The sequence below is a fragment of the Notolepis coatsorum genome, assembly GCF_963971535.1.
Source record: "Notolepis coatsorum genome assembly, chromosome: 2".
Classification (NCBI taxonomy): Eukaryota; Metazoa; Chordata; class Actinopteri; order Aulopiformes; family Paralepididae; genus Notolepis; species Notolepis coatsorum.
The window spans coordinates 201,494,723-201,515,897 of NC_140166.1; the positions used below are offsets into that span (position 1 = coordinate 201,494,723).

At 44.8% G+C, this 21,175-nt stretch overlaps 1 protein-coding gene across 1 annotated transcript in view; it reads right to left on the reverse strand.

Moving 5' to 3' along the window:
* The window catches only part of LOC311223697 (adhesion G protein-coupled receptor L2-like), a gene marked incomplete at its 3' end in the record, with an annotated part of 165,386 nt that overhangs the window by 106,356 nt on the left and 37,855 nt on the right, over positions 1-21,175 (reverse strand). Inside the window, exon 2 of the mRNA XM_084308469.1 lies at positions 15,866-16,053. Coding sequence (XP_084164595.1) covers positions 15,866-15,941 — 76 coding nt within the window. The 5' untranslated portion in view covers positions 15,942-16,053. The remainder of the gene's footprint in view (positions 1-15,865; positions 16,054-21,175) is intronic.

Below are 21,175 nucleotides of genomic sequence, written 5' to 3' on the forward strand. Positions count from 1 at the left end.
TTTTTGCATAGTTCGGCTAACAATGATATGATCAGATCCACAACCTCTGGCATCGTCAGTTTTTGCTGTGTGTTTTGAGTCAAATATAGACGAAATAAATCGCAAGACCACTGGTATATTTCAGCTTTTTTCTTTTTTTCCTTTGAACGTTGGTGGAAAACGAGAAGGCATCAAGCATTTGCACGCGGACGGATGAAGTGAAACTGCACTGCACCCGCAGGGAGAAGAAAAAGCGGAGCCTCATCGGATTCCGCATACGCACTTGTATGTAAATCAACCTTTAGGACTAATTAAGCTCTATGGGGCTCATCAAGGTCATAAATTCCCTTTTTTCTCCCGCCTTCCATAATGCATTATTGACTTCACATCATCTGCACAAGGCGGCTCACTGCACTCGCACAAGCACACACAATGTCATCTCTCGCCGCCTGATATCACATAACCCTGAGGGCTCAGGGAGGGATGTGGGGGCCTTTTTCAGGTCACACACACACAAAAAGAAGCAAGGAAGGATGTCTTCACGTAATGAAATGGCAGCCGTGACCATCGCGCCGGAGATTTACGTTTCTGCTCCCACGGCCCTGGAGAAACACTAGCTGGTGGGTAGGGCCGGGGTGTTACACCCAATGTTCAGCTATACCATCGTGGATCCATGCAAAGGTATGGATTTTTACTGTCGTCAATAATGTATAGAAATCGTAGAATAAAAAAAATTCAAGCACTGTTCCATAAAAATTTAAAGATAAGTTCCTTGCAGCAGTACTAGAAAGATTTGGAGATACAAATGTGATTAAAATATACAGTACCATTTTGGTGCTATGCTCCTTAGCACATAATAGGCTATATCATGGAGACAGATAAAGGAACATGCATAGGCTTTGCATGCATCAAAATGTACCGTTCCAAATGTGCAATGCAGTTGTTTTGTTTGACTACTGATTGACTGGAAACGGATCCTGTGAGTCAGTACGTAGTATCGGGCAGAGCCCCAGTTTGGAGGCGTGGTGCCTTTTGCGACAACAAAGCCTTTGGACCACATTACTCAGCCTTATCGGTGATATACTTCAGACGTTATCAATTGCAGAGTTTAATCGCTGGTTTAAAGGATGTGAGGCAAACGTAACCAGCCATATTTCATCATAAAGACCTTTAGAAATGCCGACCCTTCCCCTGAAGAGTTGGGAGACACTGGGCAGCCTTGACTTCTTCCTCTTGCTCCAATGAAGCTTTTTATGCCCCTCAATTCAATAAAGAAACATTCTCCCACACGGGTCAACGGTGGCAGCACACGCAAATGAGAGGGGTTGCTTTTTCCAATGTGCACTTGGCTCAGACAGGCCACTAGCGTGTTCCCTTGCTCCCTACGCCAGGGTGTCAGGGAGGCTCTCATGGGAATGCGTTTGTGCCACATTATTCAGCCACAGATTCCACTGACCCTCACCTGGCATTTAAATTCCCTGAGCGACTGGTTAGTCATGCCCCGATGACACTACTGCTGCTCCTGTTGAATTCTTTATGCAGCTCTTGGGCCTCGCCCACACGGGGGGGGGTTCCCGCGTCCATCCACACCGATGGTGTTTTAGAAAATATCTCCCTCCACACGACGAGAACGAAAACGCTCAGGTGAAACGATGGCATGACCTAAAACGAAAAAGTTTTAGACCTTTTCCACCGGTTTCGTGTGGACGGGAAGCCATGTACACTGTATCTGTAATACAAAATACTATGTATTCAAAATCAGCCATATACATGTGGACAGGCGATTAAGGCCTCTACATGCTACAACAACTTCAAAGCAACTTCGACACAACATCGGCGCGATTTCAGCGCGCTTGTTGCAGAGAGTCTTGTAGACTGTGTTGCTTGGGCGTTGCGTACCTGTGTCCAAAATCTAATCTAAAGACCCGTTGCGTTGGTATTGCGTAGCAGTGATTGGTTGGTAGTGAATGGGGGCGGGGCTGTCTGTCACTTCTAGTGTTCCTGGCTCGAGACCAAAAGAAAACTTTCTGACAGGAGCTCGAGACCAAAAGAAAACTTTCTGACAGGAGCTCGATAGCTAGTGTATTGTTTCATTACACTTGTTTAATTGTTTGTTTAAATGAATCAAATGCAGGAACGTATTGCAGAGGAGGTCCGAAAGTACCAACATTTATATAATAGCGGGTCTAAAGACTACAAGGATAGCATTATGACGATGAATTCGTGGAAGGAGATTGGGGAAACAATGGGGATGGACTGGGTTGATATTACACTATATACAAGAACACAAGCGAAAACAAACTTAAACAGGGCTATTATTATACTAACGATGTATGGTTGAGAAGGGAAATCCGTTTGTAATGGCTAGAGTGCGCACCTTCGGCTGCCCAAAGTATTCAGGCGGGCTGGGCGCGCTCGAGCCGCACATCCGGGGTAAATTTTTGCATCATAGGCTGCGCGTTGATTTTGCAGAAGCATAAAGGTAATGTGTCTGCAACACCGTTGCTTTGTCGATGTTGTGTTGAAGTTGCTTTGAATTTGCTGTAGCATGCAGAGGCCTTTAGTCATGATGTCAGTGTTTTCCATAAGCTACCTACCCTGGAAGGAGTTTAAAAAAAAATCTGTTATCAGTTTCCAAAAACGCAGTTTGCACGTCAACAAAAGACCTAGAAAAAGCGACATTTAAAAAAAAGCATCTGTGTACGTGAGGACAAGGCCTTATTCAGTTTTTCATTTGTTTTTATTTTTCATTTGTTTATTTATTTTAGTTTTCAATTCAGTTTAGTTTCAGTTTGTTTCCAGAGTGAGTTTGCTAGTTTCAGTTTAGTTTGTATTGTTTTGAAAACGTTTAGTCTTAGTTTAGTTTTTATTTAATCACAAGGCAACTGAGGCACTGCAATATCCACTCTGTATTGTTATTTTATTTCAGTTTGTTTTGTAAGTACACAATATAGTTTGAATGAGTTGAAAATAAATTCTAAAGTCTAGTTTTTACTTTTATTTCAGTTAACTCAAATGTTTTTCCACACCTAGTTATAGTTTTTAGTTTAGTTTTAGTTTTAACTGTAATAACCTTGAATCAGACAAGACACAGATACGTAACCAGAACTGGGCTCCTTGGTTTTTAGCCCTATTGTGATGTGGCACACAATGCTGCTTTATTCAGAGTGATACGCATACAGGCCTCCAAGGCTTTCTTGTCTCCTGACTGGGCTCATTCAAGGTTATTATGCACATGCTCCGCACACCTAGAAATAAAGTGAGCATGACTTCTTCTGCAAAGCACCTCCCCCCACCCCCACACCTTTTATTTTCAGAGGAGGAATTCCAGGTATTTTTATTACAAAACCGAGCTCCATCTGCGAAGCGAGGAAGCCATCTCATAACTGATATTAAAACGACTGGCCCGAGCTACAATCGAATTTTTCCTCCCGTTTCAATTCACCACTGGTTTATTGGCTGCTATTCATTACAATACAGGGGCTGAATATAATCCTGTTGACCTTCTGTCTCATGCATATATTTATTTAGTTAAAAAAGAAAAAAAAAGTCCCCATCATTATTTATTTTTATTTTTTGAGGACATTTTTTTTATTTGAATTATCTGTGAATCACTTCTCTAGCTTTGCCTCCTACCATTCTCGTTCTGTGTTTTGAGCTCCCACACTGACACAGCGGGGAGCGTTTTCATGTGCTCATTTAGTGGTTTATCAGATGTTTTCCATGCTTATCAGACTTAATTATTGCTTGTTGGCTACTTAAGAAATCATTTTGGAATTGCGTGTGTGTGTGTGTGTGTGTGTGTGTGTGTGTGTGTGTGTGTGTGTGTGTGTGTGTGTGTGTGTGTGTGTGTGTGTGTGTGTGTGTGTGTGTGTGTGTGTGTGTGTGTGTGTGTGTGTGTGTGTGTGTGTGTGTGTGTGTGTGTGTGTGTGTGTGTCGGGAGTTGTGGGGAGGGAGGGGGTAGGATTAGGGTACAAGGCGGGAATTAGCTGAGCCTCAGTGCTCCAGCTGTGTGGAGTCCAAATCATAAAAGACCCACTGATATACTAAAGGGGATTGATTCGAAATGGCTCATTCTTTTGATATCGATTGGTAATGTGTTTTCCACAAGGGGGGGGGGGGGGGGGGGGTGGGGGGGGTGATAGGCGGGCCTATTGTCTTTAATGACTGTTTGTCCAGCCATCATTTAAGACTTGAAAGTTGTTGCCCAACGAGCAGGGAGGACCGAGCCTTTGACATACGGAGGCACTCAGAGGTCAAATGACTCACTCAGGGTCAAAATCTGGCTCACATGGGGGGGGGGCACACACATCAAGGACCAGGGGCTGACGTGTGCCATTTTAGGACAGGAAGTAAATCAGCCCAATGACATTTTCACTCTGAACGGCACTCAAAGCGGCTAGGCAATGGCCAGAAATGAATAACTGATCTGAGGTTATAGTCATCACGGACAATGGTTATATATAAAAGGAGAAAAAGGCAAATATGAGCAAATGTGATTCAATAGTGCTGGTTCACTGGGTGGGCTCTCGGAGTGCCTTCATAAGGCCCTGGTCCTAAATCCTTTATATTTATGGGTGTACCTTCACCGCCCCTGGTTTACAGGAGGCTCTTCAGGATTTATGGCACCTCTAAATCAGCACCGAAAGAAAGAGGACAAAGAGGATTTCACAGAGGGCTCCTAAAGACCCAATCCAGGGCTTTTCTTTGGACCAGATTAGATATGGTGGTATATTCACTTGATTTTGTGTTGATTTGTGTTGATTTGTAGATGAAAAATACGCTTTCTTAATTTATTGAAAACCAGAATATATGTCTGTTTTACTCCGGTGTTTATTTTTTTGTTTTGATCCACTTTTTCTCCTCTTTATACAAATGTTCTCCCATCCCAATTTCGCTGTGCCAATTCTCCCCTCCCCTGTCCTGAACGTTGATCGCACATGCCCCCCACCGGTTGGTTGTAGGGATGATAGAAGCCTTGCATCACGTGTCCCCTCCAATACACGAGGAGGCAGCCTGTCACATATTTTCACCTGCCAACGCGGACTCTCATTGGCGAGGTGTAACGTGTGGGAGGCTCACACTACCCCCGCCATTTCCTGTCTCTGCTGTGCAGGCGTCCCCCAACCGACCTGTAGGAGTCGCTGTCCACAACGTCCAGATTACCACCCATCGACTTCCACCCGCTAACTCTGCCAATTGAGTTAGTATGACGGCTGGCCCAAGCCGGAGGCAACGCCGACAGCCGGATTCGAACCCGGTGTCTCTTGCGTTGGTGACGAATGCAATATCCGCTGCGCCACCCAGCCGCTTTTACTCCGGTGTTTATGAGCAACGTGAACAAACCTTTCACAGACGCAAAAAAATATATACAAATATAATAAAAAGAAAAGGCATATTTACCTGTGTCTAGTGTGAACCCTTGTATCAAGAGTGTTTTCTTTATTGTGGGGCTAACCATTTCTTTTCACATAGATTGTGGAGCGGGCCTTTAACGGGGAAATTGGAAAATCTGTAAAAGCGAGGACACCGTCACTCTAACGCTGGTTACACGCATTTGATTCCCCGAATGATGTTATGTTTAGTTCTACTTAGCACTTGGATGTATTGTTAAGATCACTTATGGGGATGGCGTCCCATTACGTGAGTGGCTGTGCTCTATTAAAGTGTTCCTCTATCAGTTTTTTATTGTGTGCCGCAGGTTGAAATCGCGCCCTGTGCACTTCCCTGCCCCAATGTATATGTCTTTCAACGTTCTCCCGTCAAAAGCTATGATTACACACCCCTTGAGCACCGGAAGATTGTTGCTGTTTGTATTTCTGACGATATGGAAGGAAAACTGATGACCATCATTTGATAGCTTCAAAAATAACAGCTCACACAGACAGACACCTGCCTTTCCCAGAAACATTTATCCTTCCCCTTTCTGTTCTTCGAACACGTAGGTGTGTTGGATGTTCTATGGAGAGAGGCTGAAATGGCTCATAATAGTAAAATAAATGTAGTTCAGCCACGGTAAAAAAAACACTGTACGGTACAGACCGCCGCTGGCTATTCCTTCAGAATGCGAAGTAACCAAGTATTTAACACTTGACATGTGTTCTATAATTGGCAGGGGAAAAAAGGTTTGAGCCTTTTTTAAAAGTCACATGAACTGAATGTCCGTCGCAGTCCGCGTGTGATCCTAATACTGTCGAGGCTAATCACCTTAAAATTCCACAACATTACGGTAGCAAACAGGAAACCCACGCCACGTTTACCCCTTGACCTCCTCTGAGCCGCTTCGCCCGTCTGGCCCGAGGTAGACGACGCGCCGGCTCTTGTTTTGAAATGCCATCTACGTCGGATAATCAAAACCACCCGCCCCCTCGTCCAGCGACCCCTTTCCAGACGCCACTTCATCAGCAGTCCTGTGTCTCTCCCACCCCTGCTCCTTGATGTCCCGTCACACGGACTCCCATCGACAGGCAAACAAGGAACTTTGATAGAGAGCCTGTCTGTATCAAACGTGCAGCTTGGGGATAAGTAGTGGGCGCTTTCCGCGCTACATATATATATATATACGCCTGGGCCTTATGAAGCGCGGAGGAGACTGGAGTCAAGGCCACTTCTGTATTCCGTACCGCCAACACACACACAAAGGGGGGAGGGAGATGCGACAGCAAACAAGCAAGCAGATGCCAGAACACGCCAGGTTTAAACTAGGGACCAATCTCTATGTGAAATCACAGATCCTTTACAGTGAGAGACGCCACATACCGCCAGTCACGTCTGCCGTGGACAGATTCGAGGCAACCGACACACAGAGAAAAAAAGAGAAAAACACAAAACAACAAATGTTCCATGAATAATTGCTGTTTGGATACAGGCCGCTGCACGGGAGATTGATAAGTCATATCTGGTTTCCCCTGCTTTGGTATTCCGAGAGCAGGCTCGCCAGCTATCAGAGCGTGTTTTTAGATTGTTTGGGATACACTTGTTAGAGGCCCACATAATTCTCCGTTGGCGAGAACAAAGCGAGACAAAGCATGAGAGCTACCAGGCCAGATTGGGAGTAGATGTGGGCAGATGACTAATCTGCGGGCGCCCGGCGTTGCACTCCGAATTCCCACCCAGGCGAGGTCCCGTGGGGGCGATGCGAGAATTCCCATTATCCAATGATATCCACCGCGGGGAGCGATAGAGCAGACGACGGAGGGCTTTATGCACACAATCTGAAGCTCTGTCGTGCTGAACACAGCACAGGAGACGAGTCTGGAACCCAATTAAGGACCAGTGTTGGAGGCCGAGCGACACAATCCTGTTCTTGTGTGCATGAAGTCCAACGCACTAGTTTAATTGAACAACTCACCGCAGCTCCCTGGAGGCATGTCCTTTGCCTCAGTTCATGAAGCAAAAGGGGAAGAACACAAGAAGGGGTTGGGACACAAACACGTGGGTCAGAAAACCCAGAAGGAAGCGGGAACTAAGACATAGGGGACGCATAAGTAGATACGCAGATTACCGCTTACAGAGCCCCCCTCTGCTGCGACTGATAAATTGCGAGCGTGACGGCGGTTGAAACGGAGCATTGTATCGCCGTGTCTGGATCGCCGGATCGGCGTGACAACCGATATTTCAGGATGAGTTATGGACGATGACAGCGAATGGCAAACTAATGATGCCTCCCAAGGTTATCGCTGCATAAATAACCATTAAGGGGAATGCTGATGCAGCAGACCCCCAAACCTACAGACACCTGACACGGGCCACAAGGATAGCAATGGGGAAAGAAATACAAGAAAATAGAAAAACTAGGCACAAGGGCATCGGGCTAATAATCATGTGATTCTTCCATTTCGGGTTAATTTCATATAGTCTGCAGCCAGGCGAAGGGAGGGGCAAGTGTGGTTTGTGTGAGTGTGTCAGTGAGTGTGTGTGTGTGTGCTTGGGTGGAGGAGGGGGGGGGGGGGGGGGGGGGTCTTGGAGTGGCTGGATGTCAGAGCCCTGCCATGCTCTTGCATGACAAACACCAACCTGGAGCCAGCTGTGACAAAGCCCTAATCCAGAAAATCCCTCCTTCCTTTGCTGCAAAATCCTAATGAGGATTTGAAGTGCTCGGCGGGGAGGAGGGGTCCACCTTGCCACTGCTTGCTCTCCTGAGCCCACTGCCCCCCCCCCCCCCTCCCCGCTTATCACCTTATCAGCCGGTAGGGGGGGGGGGGGGGGGGGATCTGGTTGGCGATGAAAGAGCCGCGGCAGCACGCAGGAGCCGCAGATTCTAGAGTATGTCACAACCGACCATCGGGAGGCAGGGGGGGTTGGAGGGGGTTGAGGGGGTTGAGGGGAAGTGAAACTATCGGAGGCTGTCATCTAAAGACAAAATCTGCCCCCCTTTTTTTTCTTATTTTTTTTACTAATTATACTTTTACTGCTTTTACTTTCCCGTCAAAAATAAAGTGAAAGCTGAGGGAAGAAGCAACTTATTCCGTCAAATAATTTCCTCCAAGATTATTTGTTTCCATTAGCACTCCCCACCATGGGTCACACTTGTCAGACTTGTCTGGGTTTTAAACTGGAAAAGGGACTGTTGACTAAAGGTATTGAACTGCTAAGCCCACTGAGAGCAGTATATAGACCCAGACCTTCAGTAAAACAAGCACAAGACCATCCAGACACCGCGGCGCAACTGCCGTTATGTGTTGGCGGCGCAGCCCGTTGTGGAATGTTGAAAGTTGTTTGGTTAACGTTACACTTGCTTGCTAATGTTAGCAGCCCATATATCATCCTGACCTTGCACCATCACTGTCTTTTCAACGACGTAACTGGGCTGAGTTTTTAAGCTAGTACAAGTTGCTAAAAGCATGTACATGACCTGTGCGTGCGTCCTACTAAAAGTTACCCCTAGGTCATCCATGAGTGAGTGAGTGAGTGGGTGGGTGGGTGAGTGAGTGAGTGAGTGAGTGAGTGAGTGAGTGAGTGAGTGAGTGAGTGAGTGAGTGAGTGAGTGAGTGAGTGAGTGAGTGAGTGAGTGAGTGAGTGAGTGAGTGAGTGAGTGAGTGAGTGAGTGAGTGAGTGAGTGACCATGCAGGTCCTGCATGAGTGAGTGAACACAATTTGCCACTCATAGCCCACGGCAGCAGTCCTGCGTACCGTGGGAATAAGGACTTCTAAATGTCCTATCTAGGTGGGCATACCATTTGCACATTGCCATTTGATTTACACTTGTTAGTCTTTTGATCCGTAAATATTGCAGTGGACATATCATATCATCCTTTGGTAAATATCAGTTTATACTGCTGGTACAATTGGATGACTCATTGAATTCCAGCTATCTGGAATTAACTGCTATCAGGGACCCGCCTACAAACCACACATATACAGTAGAGGCATAGAAAATGTGCAGTCTTTGCCATCTGACATGAGCTTTGAAGGGAGAGGAAAACAAAGGCTCCGTCTGCAAGGTTATTAGATCATTCTCATTGCTATGAAAAAGGTGACAGGTCTTCACAATCTGCCCCGGGAGAAGTCAGAATGCGCATGGATCCTCTTCCGGCAGGATCCGGCTGAAATTAAGCCCCTGTGTTTTTATTTCCAGTAATTACGTTTCAGAAGGCCTCGATTGTCTATTTCATTCCATTCACCGCCGCAGACATAAAGTCTCTTTTCTTTTTCCTTTTTACAAAAAAGGGAGGAATTTTAAAAGTGCCCTTCTCCACTGCCCTTGAGAAATCTCAAGTGCTTCAAACATTTCGAGCTTTGAGAAGAAACAATAGGCCTGGTTCTCCGGGAATGTGGAGGGAAGAGATGGTCTCTGTGTGCCCGGCTTGTTCACACAAGTTCTGCTACTGAAAAACATGGAAATGGCTTTCATATCACGGCACGGTCTTTGTGTAACCTTTCCTTCACAAGAGATAAGCAGCGCAGACTCCACATCGGCCCCCGGAAACCTGTGTGTTCTCCCCGTGCGTTTACAGCGGGAAAGAAAAGGAGAAAGAAGCAATCCAGATAAAACAAGCCATGTCGTCCTGTGAAAAATCTCATGAACTTCCAATTGTACTGTTTCTTTTTTTCTTTTGATCTTTTTGGTTATGAACCTGAAGTGAGCGTGTTTCATGTTCCTTCAATATGCTTTGTATTGAGTTTCATGCCATTTGGGAAACAACTTCAAAAGCCGCACTATAGAATCTCCTAAATCCTTCACACGTTTTAACTATTCGAAGTGTGAGGGTTTTTTGTTAGTTAATTAGTTAGTTAGTTATCTAGTTTTTTGTTTTCTCACACATTTCCTCAGAATTCTATTCCATACTGTAGGTTTAAATGACCAGCAGCCATTCTTAAGTCATTGTTAGAATGTCGAGTGTGTCAAAGGTCTAATCACAGCAGTTTGATGATACACCTCAAAGGGTTAAACATGCACCATCTATGATTTAAGACTCAACCACATTCAAATGACGTACAATGAGCTAAATGATACGTTCGTTCTGCATAACCGTATGTGGTTGAGTCTACACAGTCCTCATTGTAAATTATCGAAAAGCTTTAAGATGAGAGTGCGTCTTTAAAGATACAGGGTTTTCGTTTGACAACAGAATACGTGTTTCCCCATCATCAGGCGGGGATATTTCGGTACACGGTCGGAGTTGCAATCGGAGACGCATTAGGAGCATATGGTTGTCAGAGAAAACATGGCATACACACAAACTATTCTCACTATTTATATTCTCCCCTGTCTGACGCCATCCTCTACCTCTGACACAAAATCCTTGCTCTATAGACCGTTTCAATTTGACAACAGAAACAATCTAAATGGACCCAAGTTCACTTCCTGTCGTGATGTTTGCTATGCTAATACAATGAGTTGACAGAAACACACTTGGGTCAAAACGGTTCCCCTAGCAACGAATTCCAGTGAAAGTGTTTATATACTCTCTAATGCTGTCTATCTCCTCAGCGCTTACATTCCTGGGGAAGGCCTTTGAAGGGAACAGCTGATGCTCGGTGTGAATTGTTACTCTGTCACTGATACAAGGCAAATCCCTACATCCTCCACAGACTTTGGCTAAATAGTTTGGAGGGAAAATGAGCTAATTATATCAGCAAACGACAGTGTTGAGGATATTATGGATTTACACCGTGGGGCGCGGCAGATCCGTTGCGTGAACGCGATAACTCGAATAGCTTTTGGTGGTGAACATTCATGACGTCTATTGATTTAGGTGACTTTATTTTTTATGGTGGGAGAAGGGGCTTGAGAGAGGTTGGTAATTAAACATGATCTCATTTTAGGATATTTTAAGTTCAAATGTGGTTACTTTTAATTAAATACACCTTATTGACGTGAAAATTATATCTCACGGGTGGAACAAACAATCAACGTTATTGCCATAAAATACAACGGCTATGTTTCTTTACCTTTCTGTGAACGTGTCGCAATCGGGTAAAGAAACGTGTCGCAATTGGGTAAAAAATGGCGGAGCAAGGGCGGCTGGGTGGCGCAGCGGACTAAGCGCTCGTCACCAACGCAAGAGACACTGGTATCGAATCCGGCTGTCAGCGTTGCCTCCGGCTTGGCCAGCTGTCATACTGGCTCGATTGGCAGAGTCAGCGGGAGGGGAGCCGGTGGGTGGGTCCGGGTCGTTGTAAACAGCGACTCCTACAGTTCGGTCGGGGCGTCTGCACAGCGAGGGAAGGATCTGGAAGGAGGTAGTGTGACCTTCCACACGTTACACTCTCTCAGTGAGAGTCCGCGCTGCCAGGTGAAAGAAGTGGTGGGCTGAGTACACATGTGTCGGAGGAAGCATGTGATAGTCTCCGCCCTCCCAGACCGACGGTAGGGGGTAGAGTGCGCAACTACCAGGAAGGGGATTGGGAATTGGCATAACGACTAACATTGGGAGGGGAGAAAAACGGAAAAAGAAGGGGGAAAAAAGATGGCGGAGCTATGGACATTATACAAAAGTAACTCTACTTAGATTTCATTCACGTTTTTTTCTGCCCTGTAACGGGCGCCTGGTGATTTAACTCTGCCATTGGAAAGAGGAGATTTTGGCTGATCCATAGATGTATGACTTGGCCATAATAAAGTAATTTATAGGCCTGATATTCTATATTAATATTTTAAATTGCATGTGTCCCAATGGAAAAATTCAGTACTGCATATATAAAAACCCTGAAAAGAACACACATCAACCCAGTCCACTTCAAAGAGCTGAATTGGCTCCCTGTGGAACAGTTAAACAGTTAAAACTGACCATGGTATATACGATTTTATAGGGTTTGTGTCCTAATTTTTTTTTTTATTATTTTCTGTATGTCCGGGACTCCCATAGCTTGAATACAAGGGCTAGTGTAGCTAATCTGAAAATACCCAACCTGAGAAGCAAAGCTGGAAGAAGTACATTCCTCTATAGCGGGGGGGGGGGGGGGGGGGGAATGAACAAAATCCCCAGTGAAATCAAATCTGCCCAGTCCTTGAATGGGTTCAAAAACCAACTGAAAAATGGTTGCTGAGCAACTTAGAGTAGTGTAGCCTGTAGCTTTGAGTCTGATATTAAGATGATGTGTTTTGTATGTACTTTTCATATTATTGTAATTGTTATGGTTAATTGAGTAGGTGTATATGATTGACTCCGGGTTGTCAAGTAGGAGGAGTAGCATACTGTGCATGTCTCTCTTTTGCTCTGCCTGCCTTATCTTGGGACCTCCTCACTGCTAACTGACTCGCTGCAATGTACAGACTGCCGCAGAGCTTATGGAAAGCCTACAAATGTTTGCCATTTAAAATGTAACTAATTATAATAACTCATACAAAATATACTTAAGTAAAAGTTAAAAAACCACTCACATATTACACAAAACTCAATTACAGTAATGTGAGTAAATGTATTTAGTTACTTTCCACCTTTGGATATACGCTGGCGGCCACCGACGGCATATTTATTTATTCATGTCTTATAGGGGAAATCAGGTTGTTTATCAACTGAAAATATAGGCTAAATATATAATTTTCTTCCCTCTTCTTTTGCTGCGTTGCTATGGTGACATTTCTATAGGGGTCTACTAAGAGTAAAGGGGAAAAAGAAAAAGGCTGTAGTTTCAAAGGAGATCGCTGCCAGTGGGGACGTCTTGTGTTGATACTGCAGATCTCAGAGCAGGTCAATGGAGTGCAGACGGATCACCATAACAACACTTCACTATCTTAGCCTCGGTTGCACTGAAACTCTTTATCATCAATCGTTTATGTGGTCTTGCGCATAATTATAATATAGTATTTAGTAGTTTGACAGCTCTGTAATGAGAGAGCGGACCTAACATTTTATTGTGAACATAACCTGTAACATTAAGATGCCAGTGAGTGGTACAGCCATCACATTGGACTGGCTACATGACGGTGATGCCTCAAAACAGAGGCTTATGTGTTATAATAAGCATATGTGGTTGATTCCACACGATTGGACTGCCTGCTACGCTGGAGGCTATGATATGATATCCTTTGATGTGTGGAAAGCTACGCCACATACAGTACATCTTCATTAAAATAATAAGGCAAATCCATACGAGGAACGGACGCCACGGCACACAGCAAGACACACACAGGATGCCGACAAAGGCCATTCCATGGGGCAAAGGCTACAGAGAGATCATGAGGAGACGAAAAGGTCTTGACTGGAGGTAGGCGATCTGTGCAAATACAGATGAGGGACGTGCGCACTTGTGGACACATGGTCTATCCGCGGAGTAAAATGTGGAAGATGAGACGAGAGGAGGGTCGGGGTGAAGAAGAGCCCCCTGCGGCTATCAATCTCAGCTCAGCCTGGCCGAGAGAGAGGGAGAGGAAGAGGAAGGAAGGAAGGAAGGAAGGAAGAAGAAGGAAGGAAGGAAGGAAGGAAGGAAGGAAGGAAGGAAGGAAGGAAGGAAGGAAGGAAGGAAGGGAGGGAGGGAGGGAGGGAGGGAGGGAGGGAGGGAGGGAGGGAGGGAGGGAGGGAGGGAGGGAGGGAGGGAGGAAGGAAGGAAGGAAGGAAGGAAGGAAGGAAGGAAGGAAGGAAGGAAGGAAGAGGAAGAAAGAAAGAAAGAAAGAAAGAAAGAAAGAAAGAAAGAAAGAAAGAAAGAAAGAAAGAAAGAAAGAAAGAAAGAAAGAAAGAAAGAAAGAAAGAAAGAAAGAAAGAAAGAAAGAAAGAAAGAAAGAAAGAAAGAAAGAGAAAAAAAAAAGAAAGAAAGAAAAATATAAACTTATATCTATTTACAGCATGGCACTAACCCATTTAATTCAATTATAAAAATGCATTAAAAAGATATTAAGGACAGGATGCAGTTTAATGAAGCATGGTTACTTGGGGATGTTCTTTGTAATGAACTGTTTCTGGGGCTGATCTCTGTGGTTGGAATGGGAGAAGTAGAAGGAGGGAGAGGGCCTGGCTAAACCGACAAGATGGAAAAACAACTAAACAAAAGAAAAACGGCAAACAGTTTATTTATAAACAGACACACACAAGTCTAAAATTGGTAACCGTTGTCTTTGCCTGGGGCTGATTTGGAGGGTGATATCTCAGTGTGCAGCCGTAAAGGGCATATGATTAGCGCCACTAACCTTGGCCATTCCTAAATCCTTTTGAGCCTGTGGGCTACATACTAACCGTCCACAAAACCTACATATGGGAGACTAAGTGTGCGCCATATAGCACAATGTGTCGGGGATGCACACATATGGTATCGTCAGCCATGCGTAACTGTGTCAGCATGACTCATTTTGAATGTGATTTACCCACTGAGGGGAAAAGATCTTTGACCAACTCGAAGTTAAGTCAATATAGCTTTATTTAAAATCAATATAATAGTCAACCGTCGGCTAACACGCCAAAAACAGTTAGCTCTCCCCTGATATTGCTGCATTGAAAGGGTGCCAAGCACGGCAAACATCCTTAGTGATGAACTACTGTTCCTCTTATTAAGCACCGATGTTTGGATGAATATACAGTTCATATAGTTCAGAAGCATAAAGCTTGTGATTATGATGCATTTAGGAGTGGTTTAATCAGAGCTAAATGCAGTGTGATTAAAAACACATTCAGCCTTTAGATTTGTTCGAGGTGTAAGATCTATGTGTACCGCCCCGCCACAAGAACGGGGGAAGAGAATCTCAGCTGAGGAAATTACAAATGGATCGAGCTCAGATGCCGCTGGGGATGACTGGAGCTTTGAAGCAGAAAATCTCAGACAAATCACAATTTACCAACTAATGAAACCACTCAAGATTATCCTCATCTGCCTGTCCCCACTGTCCTCCCAGATACATAACTCACACAAGCATTGCTGCTCCCCAGTCGCTTCTGGCTCAAGTGACAATTTCATTGTTCATTCCCCCGTTTCCTTTTACATGAAGCTAACGTTTCTCTGAACTCTGAACTCTGTTGAGCTCTTTTGCGGTGCAGGGTCCTCCCTGGACCACGTCGATTTCAGGTTTGACAAATGAAGGAAAACAATTACTTTGTTAGATTGAAAAACAGTTGACGTTATTAGGAGGAGAGTTGCAAGGAAACTATAAAGGAAGGAAGGGTCTTCACGTCAGAATACCAGTGTTCCATCCTCTGCTTGGTGCCAGACTTTTGTTCTATCGAAGCCTATGGGAGATGCATAGATAAGCTAAATATACAAATTATCTGAGGAAATATACCAATATCAGCCAATATAGCAAATGTTAGCTAGTTGCAGATGATACAAATTGCCGATGATTCTGACATCGGTGGTAATAACCTGTTTAAATGACATAAACGAGGAGATGGCTGATCCCATTCAACTCAATGTCGGCAGAACTGAAAGTTCCCACTCTTGGCTACACAGTGACGTGGTGACCCTTCGTTCTTTTATACTTTCCTTGGAGAGTACGGGCACATGATCGCATGCTTACCCTGTGTGGAGTGGACTTGGGCCAATGCGACGAGAAACCAGAGGCAGGTGGGTAGTTTCCACAGAGAGCAGGCCATGGTCGCCTGGCGTGGGACAGGTTCTCCGGTGGGTTTGGTTCTGTGGCGGGTGTGCTTAAAGAGATCCAAACCAACAGCTCTCGACAAAGATGCTCATCGTCGATCCTCTCACCTACGGAAAGCAAAGCAGAGGTAGAAGGTTCAGTTCGGTACACTTGAAAAAGGTGACAGTGCTTAACGCACACCCTTTGTGTGCCTGTACAACTTCACAGCGTAATAATCTACCTGTGGTCATATCCTTGTTGCTACACCATAAGGCATATTTGATGTTGCTCGTACTGTATATTTCAGCCTCTAGTGAAAAATAGGGGGGGGGGGGGGGGACCCCAAACTGTGAAATGCGACAAATCCATGCAAGCCAGTAAAATAAGCCCAAAATGTCAATAATCCTGTGAAGAGAAGTCATATAATGGAAGCTAAGTAATGACAATCCTGCACAATTGTGTCGTCGCCCCATTCTTCGCCATTGACGGATTAAGCCGTCATTCCTCGCCATGCTTAATCTGCCAATGACGGATTACGCCGTCATCGAGATAAATATTTCAAATTTTCGTCATGGTATTCATATTTCACAGACGGATCCTTGACGGGTGCTGTGGATCTCCACTCAACTCTCCAACGGTTCAATATCGCCACCTGGTGGCCGATCGGCCAACCGGAAGTGGGGAAGTGGGGCCGGAAGTGCTTGGTGTCCCCCCTATTCCGTCCGCCACTCGCTATCACTCCCGGGGCTCCATCTCGACACACTGGATAATCGATCGGTTGCCATAACTCAATAAACAACGTTATTTGGACGTATATAGTATTATACAACCCGGAAATGGTTCATCTAGATCAACATCCCATAATAGCGATCATTTTGCTCCATGCTGATAATGGTACGAGGAAGCTGCGGTGAGTTTCAGCGTTTTTGATTATTATTATCCATACAAACTGCTATGATCAATATATCACCCATACTACATGATTCGTTTAACGTCGGTCATTGCATTATAAACGACCCCCCCCCCCCCCCCCCCCCCTCCGGTCACCAGCAGATGATGAGTCATGACGTTTAGGACCTTGTACAATTGAAATTTTTTATCTGACGTCAATCGCTAGCAAACTGCATTTGATGATGTAATATATGCATAAATGGCTATAACTCACGTTCTATGAATTACTGCAGAAAACGATAAAAACATATTTATACTCTGGACGGTATTTTAGTATGAATGTGTGAATGAAAAAGTAAAACGTTCCTACACCCTGAACAATAGCTAATCGATGTTGAATGGGCCATAGTAATGTCAATTTAGCAATACAATTTAAAAAGTGATAGCCCTGCAAAGTAGGTGAACATCTCCATAGACAAATAGAGCTGGCAGAGGATGGTATAAGAAGGGTACAATGCCTGGCAAAGAATGGGTTAAAATAGTGTCATAATTTCTCGTTTTTCAGGAAACATAATAAACTGAACCATATATAGAATATATTATATTTATTAATAATTTCACACAAAAATGTTATGACAATAGAAGACAATTAAAATAAAAAAATTACGATGTCTATCAATTATGTAACATAAAAGGAATAAATGACTTAGGCCAATTTACGAACATGCCGTTGTGACTTGAGCCATTTTAAACCTGACTTAGGCCAAATTACTTCTTGAGTAAGTGACTTGGGCAAAACGTGTCACTTCTTTTATTCCCATTTCTTTGACAGACAATGGGGAAGGATAAGCCACACTAGCAGGGCACACAGAGACGGAGACAGAGGGCAGTTTGGCCGTGGTTGGCCCTTTAAATTCAATAAAGCAAACTCAACAGTTACAACTCAAATCACTTATGAGGGCCGACGTTCCACTCTACTGGTTAAAGTTGCTTACTCGTGAGTAGTACGTTCGTTGATAAAGAAAAATACTGTCCACAGCCGCTCCAGTGTAAAACAAAGATATCCAAATGGTTTAATTCTCTTCCACAGCGAAGTCTTTCTTTACAGAAGTGGTCCTAAAGCTATTTTCCTAAATATTCACGTTACTACTACAAGGTAAGAAAACTGTTTTTTCACAGTCTCCAAAATCACCGCCGACTCGACACATGAAAATTCCTCCACACTGGAAAGCCGTAAATCAACTTGCCGGCTCTTTCCACAGCAAAACGGTAGGCTTTGCACCTTGGTTGAGAAATGCAGGCTTCAGTCTATGTTGTTTAGTCTATCTCTTGAGTCCTGTTCAGTCCTGTTTCAAGCTACACACTGCCTGTTCTTCTTCTTCTTCTTATTTGAGTTTCCGGCAGTGTAGACGCATCGTGGCGTATTACTGCCCTCCGCAATTCTTTTTATGGGCTCTTCTTCAAGTTTCAAGTTTCAAGTTTCTTTAATAGTTGTCATACAGAAGTACAGAATACTTTCATACAAAATGCTTCTTACTGTTACGCTCCAGAGACTGTGCTAGACAAGATAGTATCAAATAACATAGTATAGCATGTAATTTAGAAGAAGAAAATGAGGTCACAGTGTTCGGTATAGACATATGTACAATGTTCTGAGTTACCATATAATATACAATACTATGCAGTGTACTAATGTACAGTACTATATAGTGCAAAGCAGAAATGGGATGAGGTACAATTTAGGTACAATTTACAGTAAGGTGTACGAGTTGTAGTGCAATCCTTCATCAATAAATATAAAGTGTGGGGAGTGGGTGCTACAGTGTGTTTGTTTAAAGTGGGTGTGTGCTATAAAGTGTGTGGAGTGGGTGCTACAGTGTGTCTGTTTAAAGTGAGTGTGTGCGTGTGGATGTGTGTGCTATGTGCGTTTGGTGGTTGTTGTTGTGTAGTGTTCATTGTTCGTTTAGCAGTCTGATGGCCTGGGGATAGAAGCTTCTTCTGAGTCTTTCTGTGCTCGCCTTGAGACTCCGGTATCGCTTGCCTGACCGCAGCAGTTCAAAGAGGCAGTTGTTCGGGTGACTGGAGTCTTTAATGATTCTCTTAGCCTTGCCCTTGCAACGCTTGTTGTAAATGTTCTGGAGGGTGGGGAGCCCCCCTCCAATTGTGCGTTCGGCTGAACGTGTCACTCTTTGTAGTCTGCTTCGGTCTTGTGCAGTGCTATTCCCAAACCAGGAGGTGATGTTGCCAGTCAAGATGCTCTCTATTGTACATGAGTAGAAGTTCTTAAGGATCTTCTGACTGACTTAGAACTTCCTTAGGCGCCTGAGGAAGTAGAGGCGTTGTCGTGCCTTCTTCACAACACTGTCAATGTGTGTGGTCCATGTCAAGTCCTCGGATATGTAGGCTCCGAAGTACTTAAAGCTGTTGACTCTCTCAACCGGTGCCCCGTCGATGCTGAGGGGGCTGTAGTCCTTGACCCCCGACCTCCTGAAGTCCACAATCATCTCCTTTGTTTTGCTGACGTTCAGGGAGAGGCTGTTATCCTGGCACCATCCCGCCAGGACCTTGACCTCTTCCAGGTAGGCCCTCTCGTCGTTGGCAGAGATCAGGCCCACCACCACTGTGTCGTCAGCAAATTTGATGATTGTATTGCTACTCCGCTGAGCCACACAGTCGTGTGTGTACAGGGAGTAGAGGAGGGGACTCAGAACACAGCCCTGGGGGGCCCCTATGTTGAGGGTGATGGATGAGGAGGTGCAGTTGCCTGCTCTCACCACCTGGGGTCTGCCAGTCAGGAAGTCCAAGACCCACTGGCAGAGGTCATAGTTCAAGCCCAGGTCCCTGAGCTTGGCTATGAGTATGGAGGGGACTATGGTATTGAATGCCGAGCTGTAGTCGATGAATAGCATTCTCACATAGTTCCCCTGCCTCTTGTCCAGGTGTGATGCTGCTGTGTGCAGCACATGGGCTATGGCGTCCTCCGTGGACCTGTTGGGGCGGTATGCAAATTGCAGGGGGTCCATGTTGATGGGGAGGGAGGAGCAGATGTAGCCCTTTACTAGCTTCTCAAAGCACTTCATGGCTATGGAGGTGAGAGCTACAGGGCGGTAGTCGTTGAGGCAAGCAGGCTTGGATTTTTTGGGTACAGGTAGGCCTGCCACGATAACACATTTTGCTGGGCGATTAATTGCCCCCGAAAATATCGCGATAAGCGATATTATTGCGACCGGTTAGAGAATTTTTTTTGAGAAATTTATTTCCCAAAACTTTTATTTTGAAGCCCACCGCTCCGTCTTTTCCGGTTTTAGACTTTTATTTTGAAGCCCACCGACCGGACCGGAAGTATTGTTGTGATTATCCTAAGCAGAACATATGAGCCGACAACTTGTCTCGTCCGGTTGTTTTTGAGCTAATAACAAATGTTGAGATTGTTGGTGAACAACTAACTTTAGGTTAGTTTTAACGTTAGCTACTAACGTTAGATGCAGCTACTACAGGCAATCAACGATGAGGAGGAAGCGTCAAAGCAGTATATAATAGAATAGCTGTGGTGCGTAAGCACTGCAGCACGACTCGAAACTACCGGAGTGTTATAATAAATTAATTCATGTTTAACTTGTCCCCGTGTCCAGTCCTTTGACTAGCCCCACCCGTTCATTGTAAACAATGATGCATGTAATTGTATTAACGTTATTCTGTGTTGTACTTGTAGCTATGCTATACGTTGTATTTCGTTTGTTAGTTATTTAGCTAATGTTGTTAGCATGGAATGAGAATCAACGCTCTATCTTTCATCTTTATTTAGCAGTCCAGTTTCTCCGGGCAGTAGCGAGTAACTACTTGGGTCTAAAAATAGCTAACGTTACACTACAAATAATGCTACTTGGTTAAAAGGAGCAACACTATTGAGAAATGTAGTTAAGCTGTGGCGTTGCCCCACGGAGCTCCCGTGCTGTACTCTAGTAACGTCAGCGGCCCGCCTCCCAACACGGACAGTGACTGACAAGCGGCACTGGTTCCGCCTCATTAAAACAAACGCGCAAATAGCAATTAATCGCGCCCGTCAAAATCATTGCATTCATTTTAATTATCGCAGCAATTAATCGATTTATTGCTTATCGCGGCAGGCCTAGGTACAGGGATAATAGTGGACTTCTTCAGGCAGGTGGGGATGACAGCCTGTTCTAGGGACAGGTTAAATATGTCAGTGAATACCGGGGCTAGTTGGTCGGCACAGACTTTTAGGACGCGGCCGGGGATGCCGTCCGGACCTGCTGCCTTCCTGATATTCACTTTTTTAAAGGTCCGCCTCACCTCATGCTCTGTTACCCTGAACACTGAGTCTCCATCAGCAGCAGA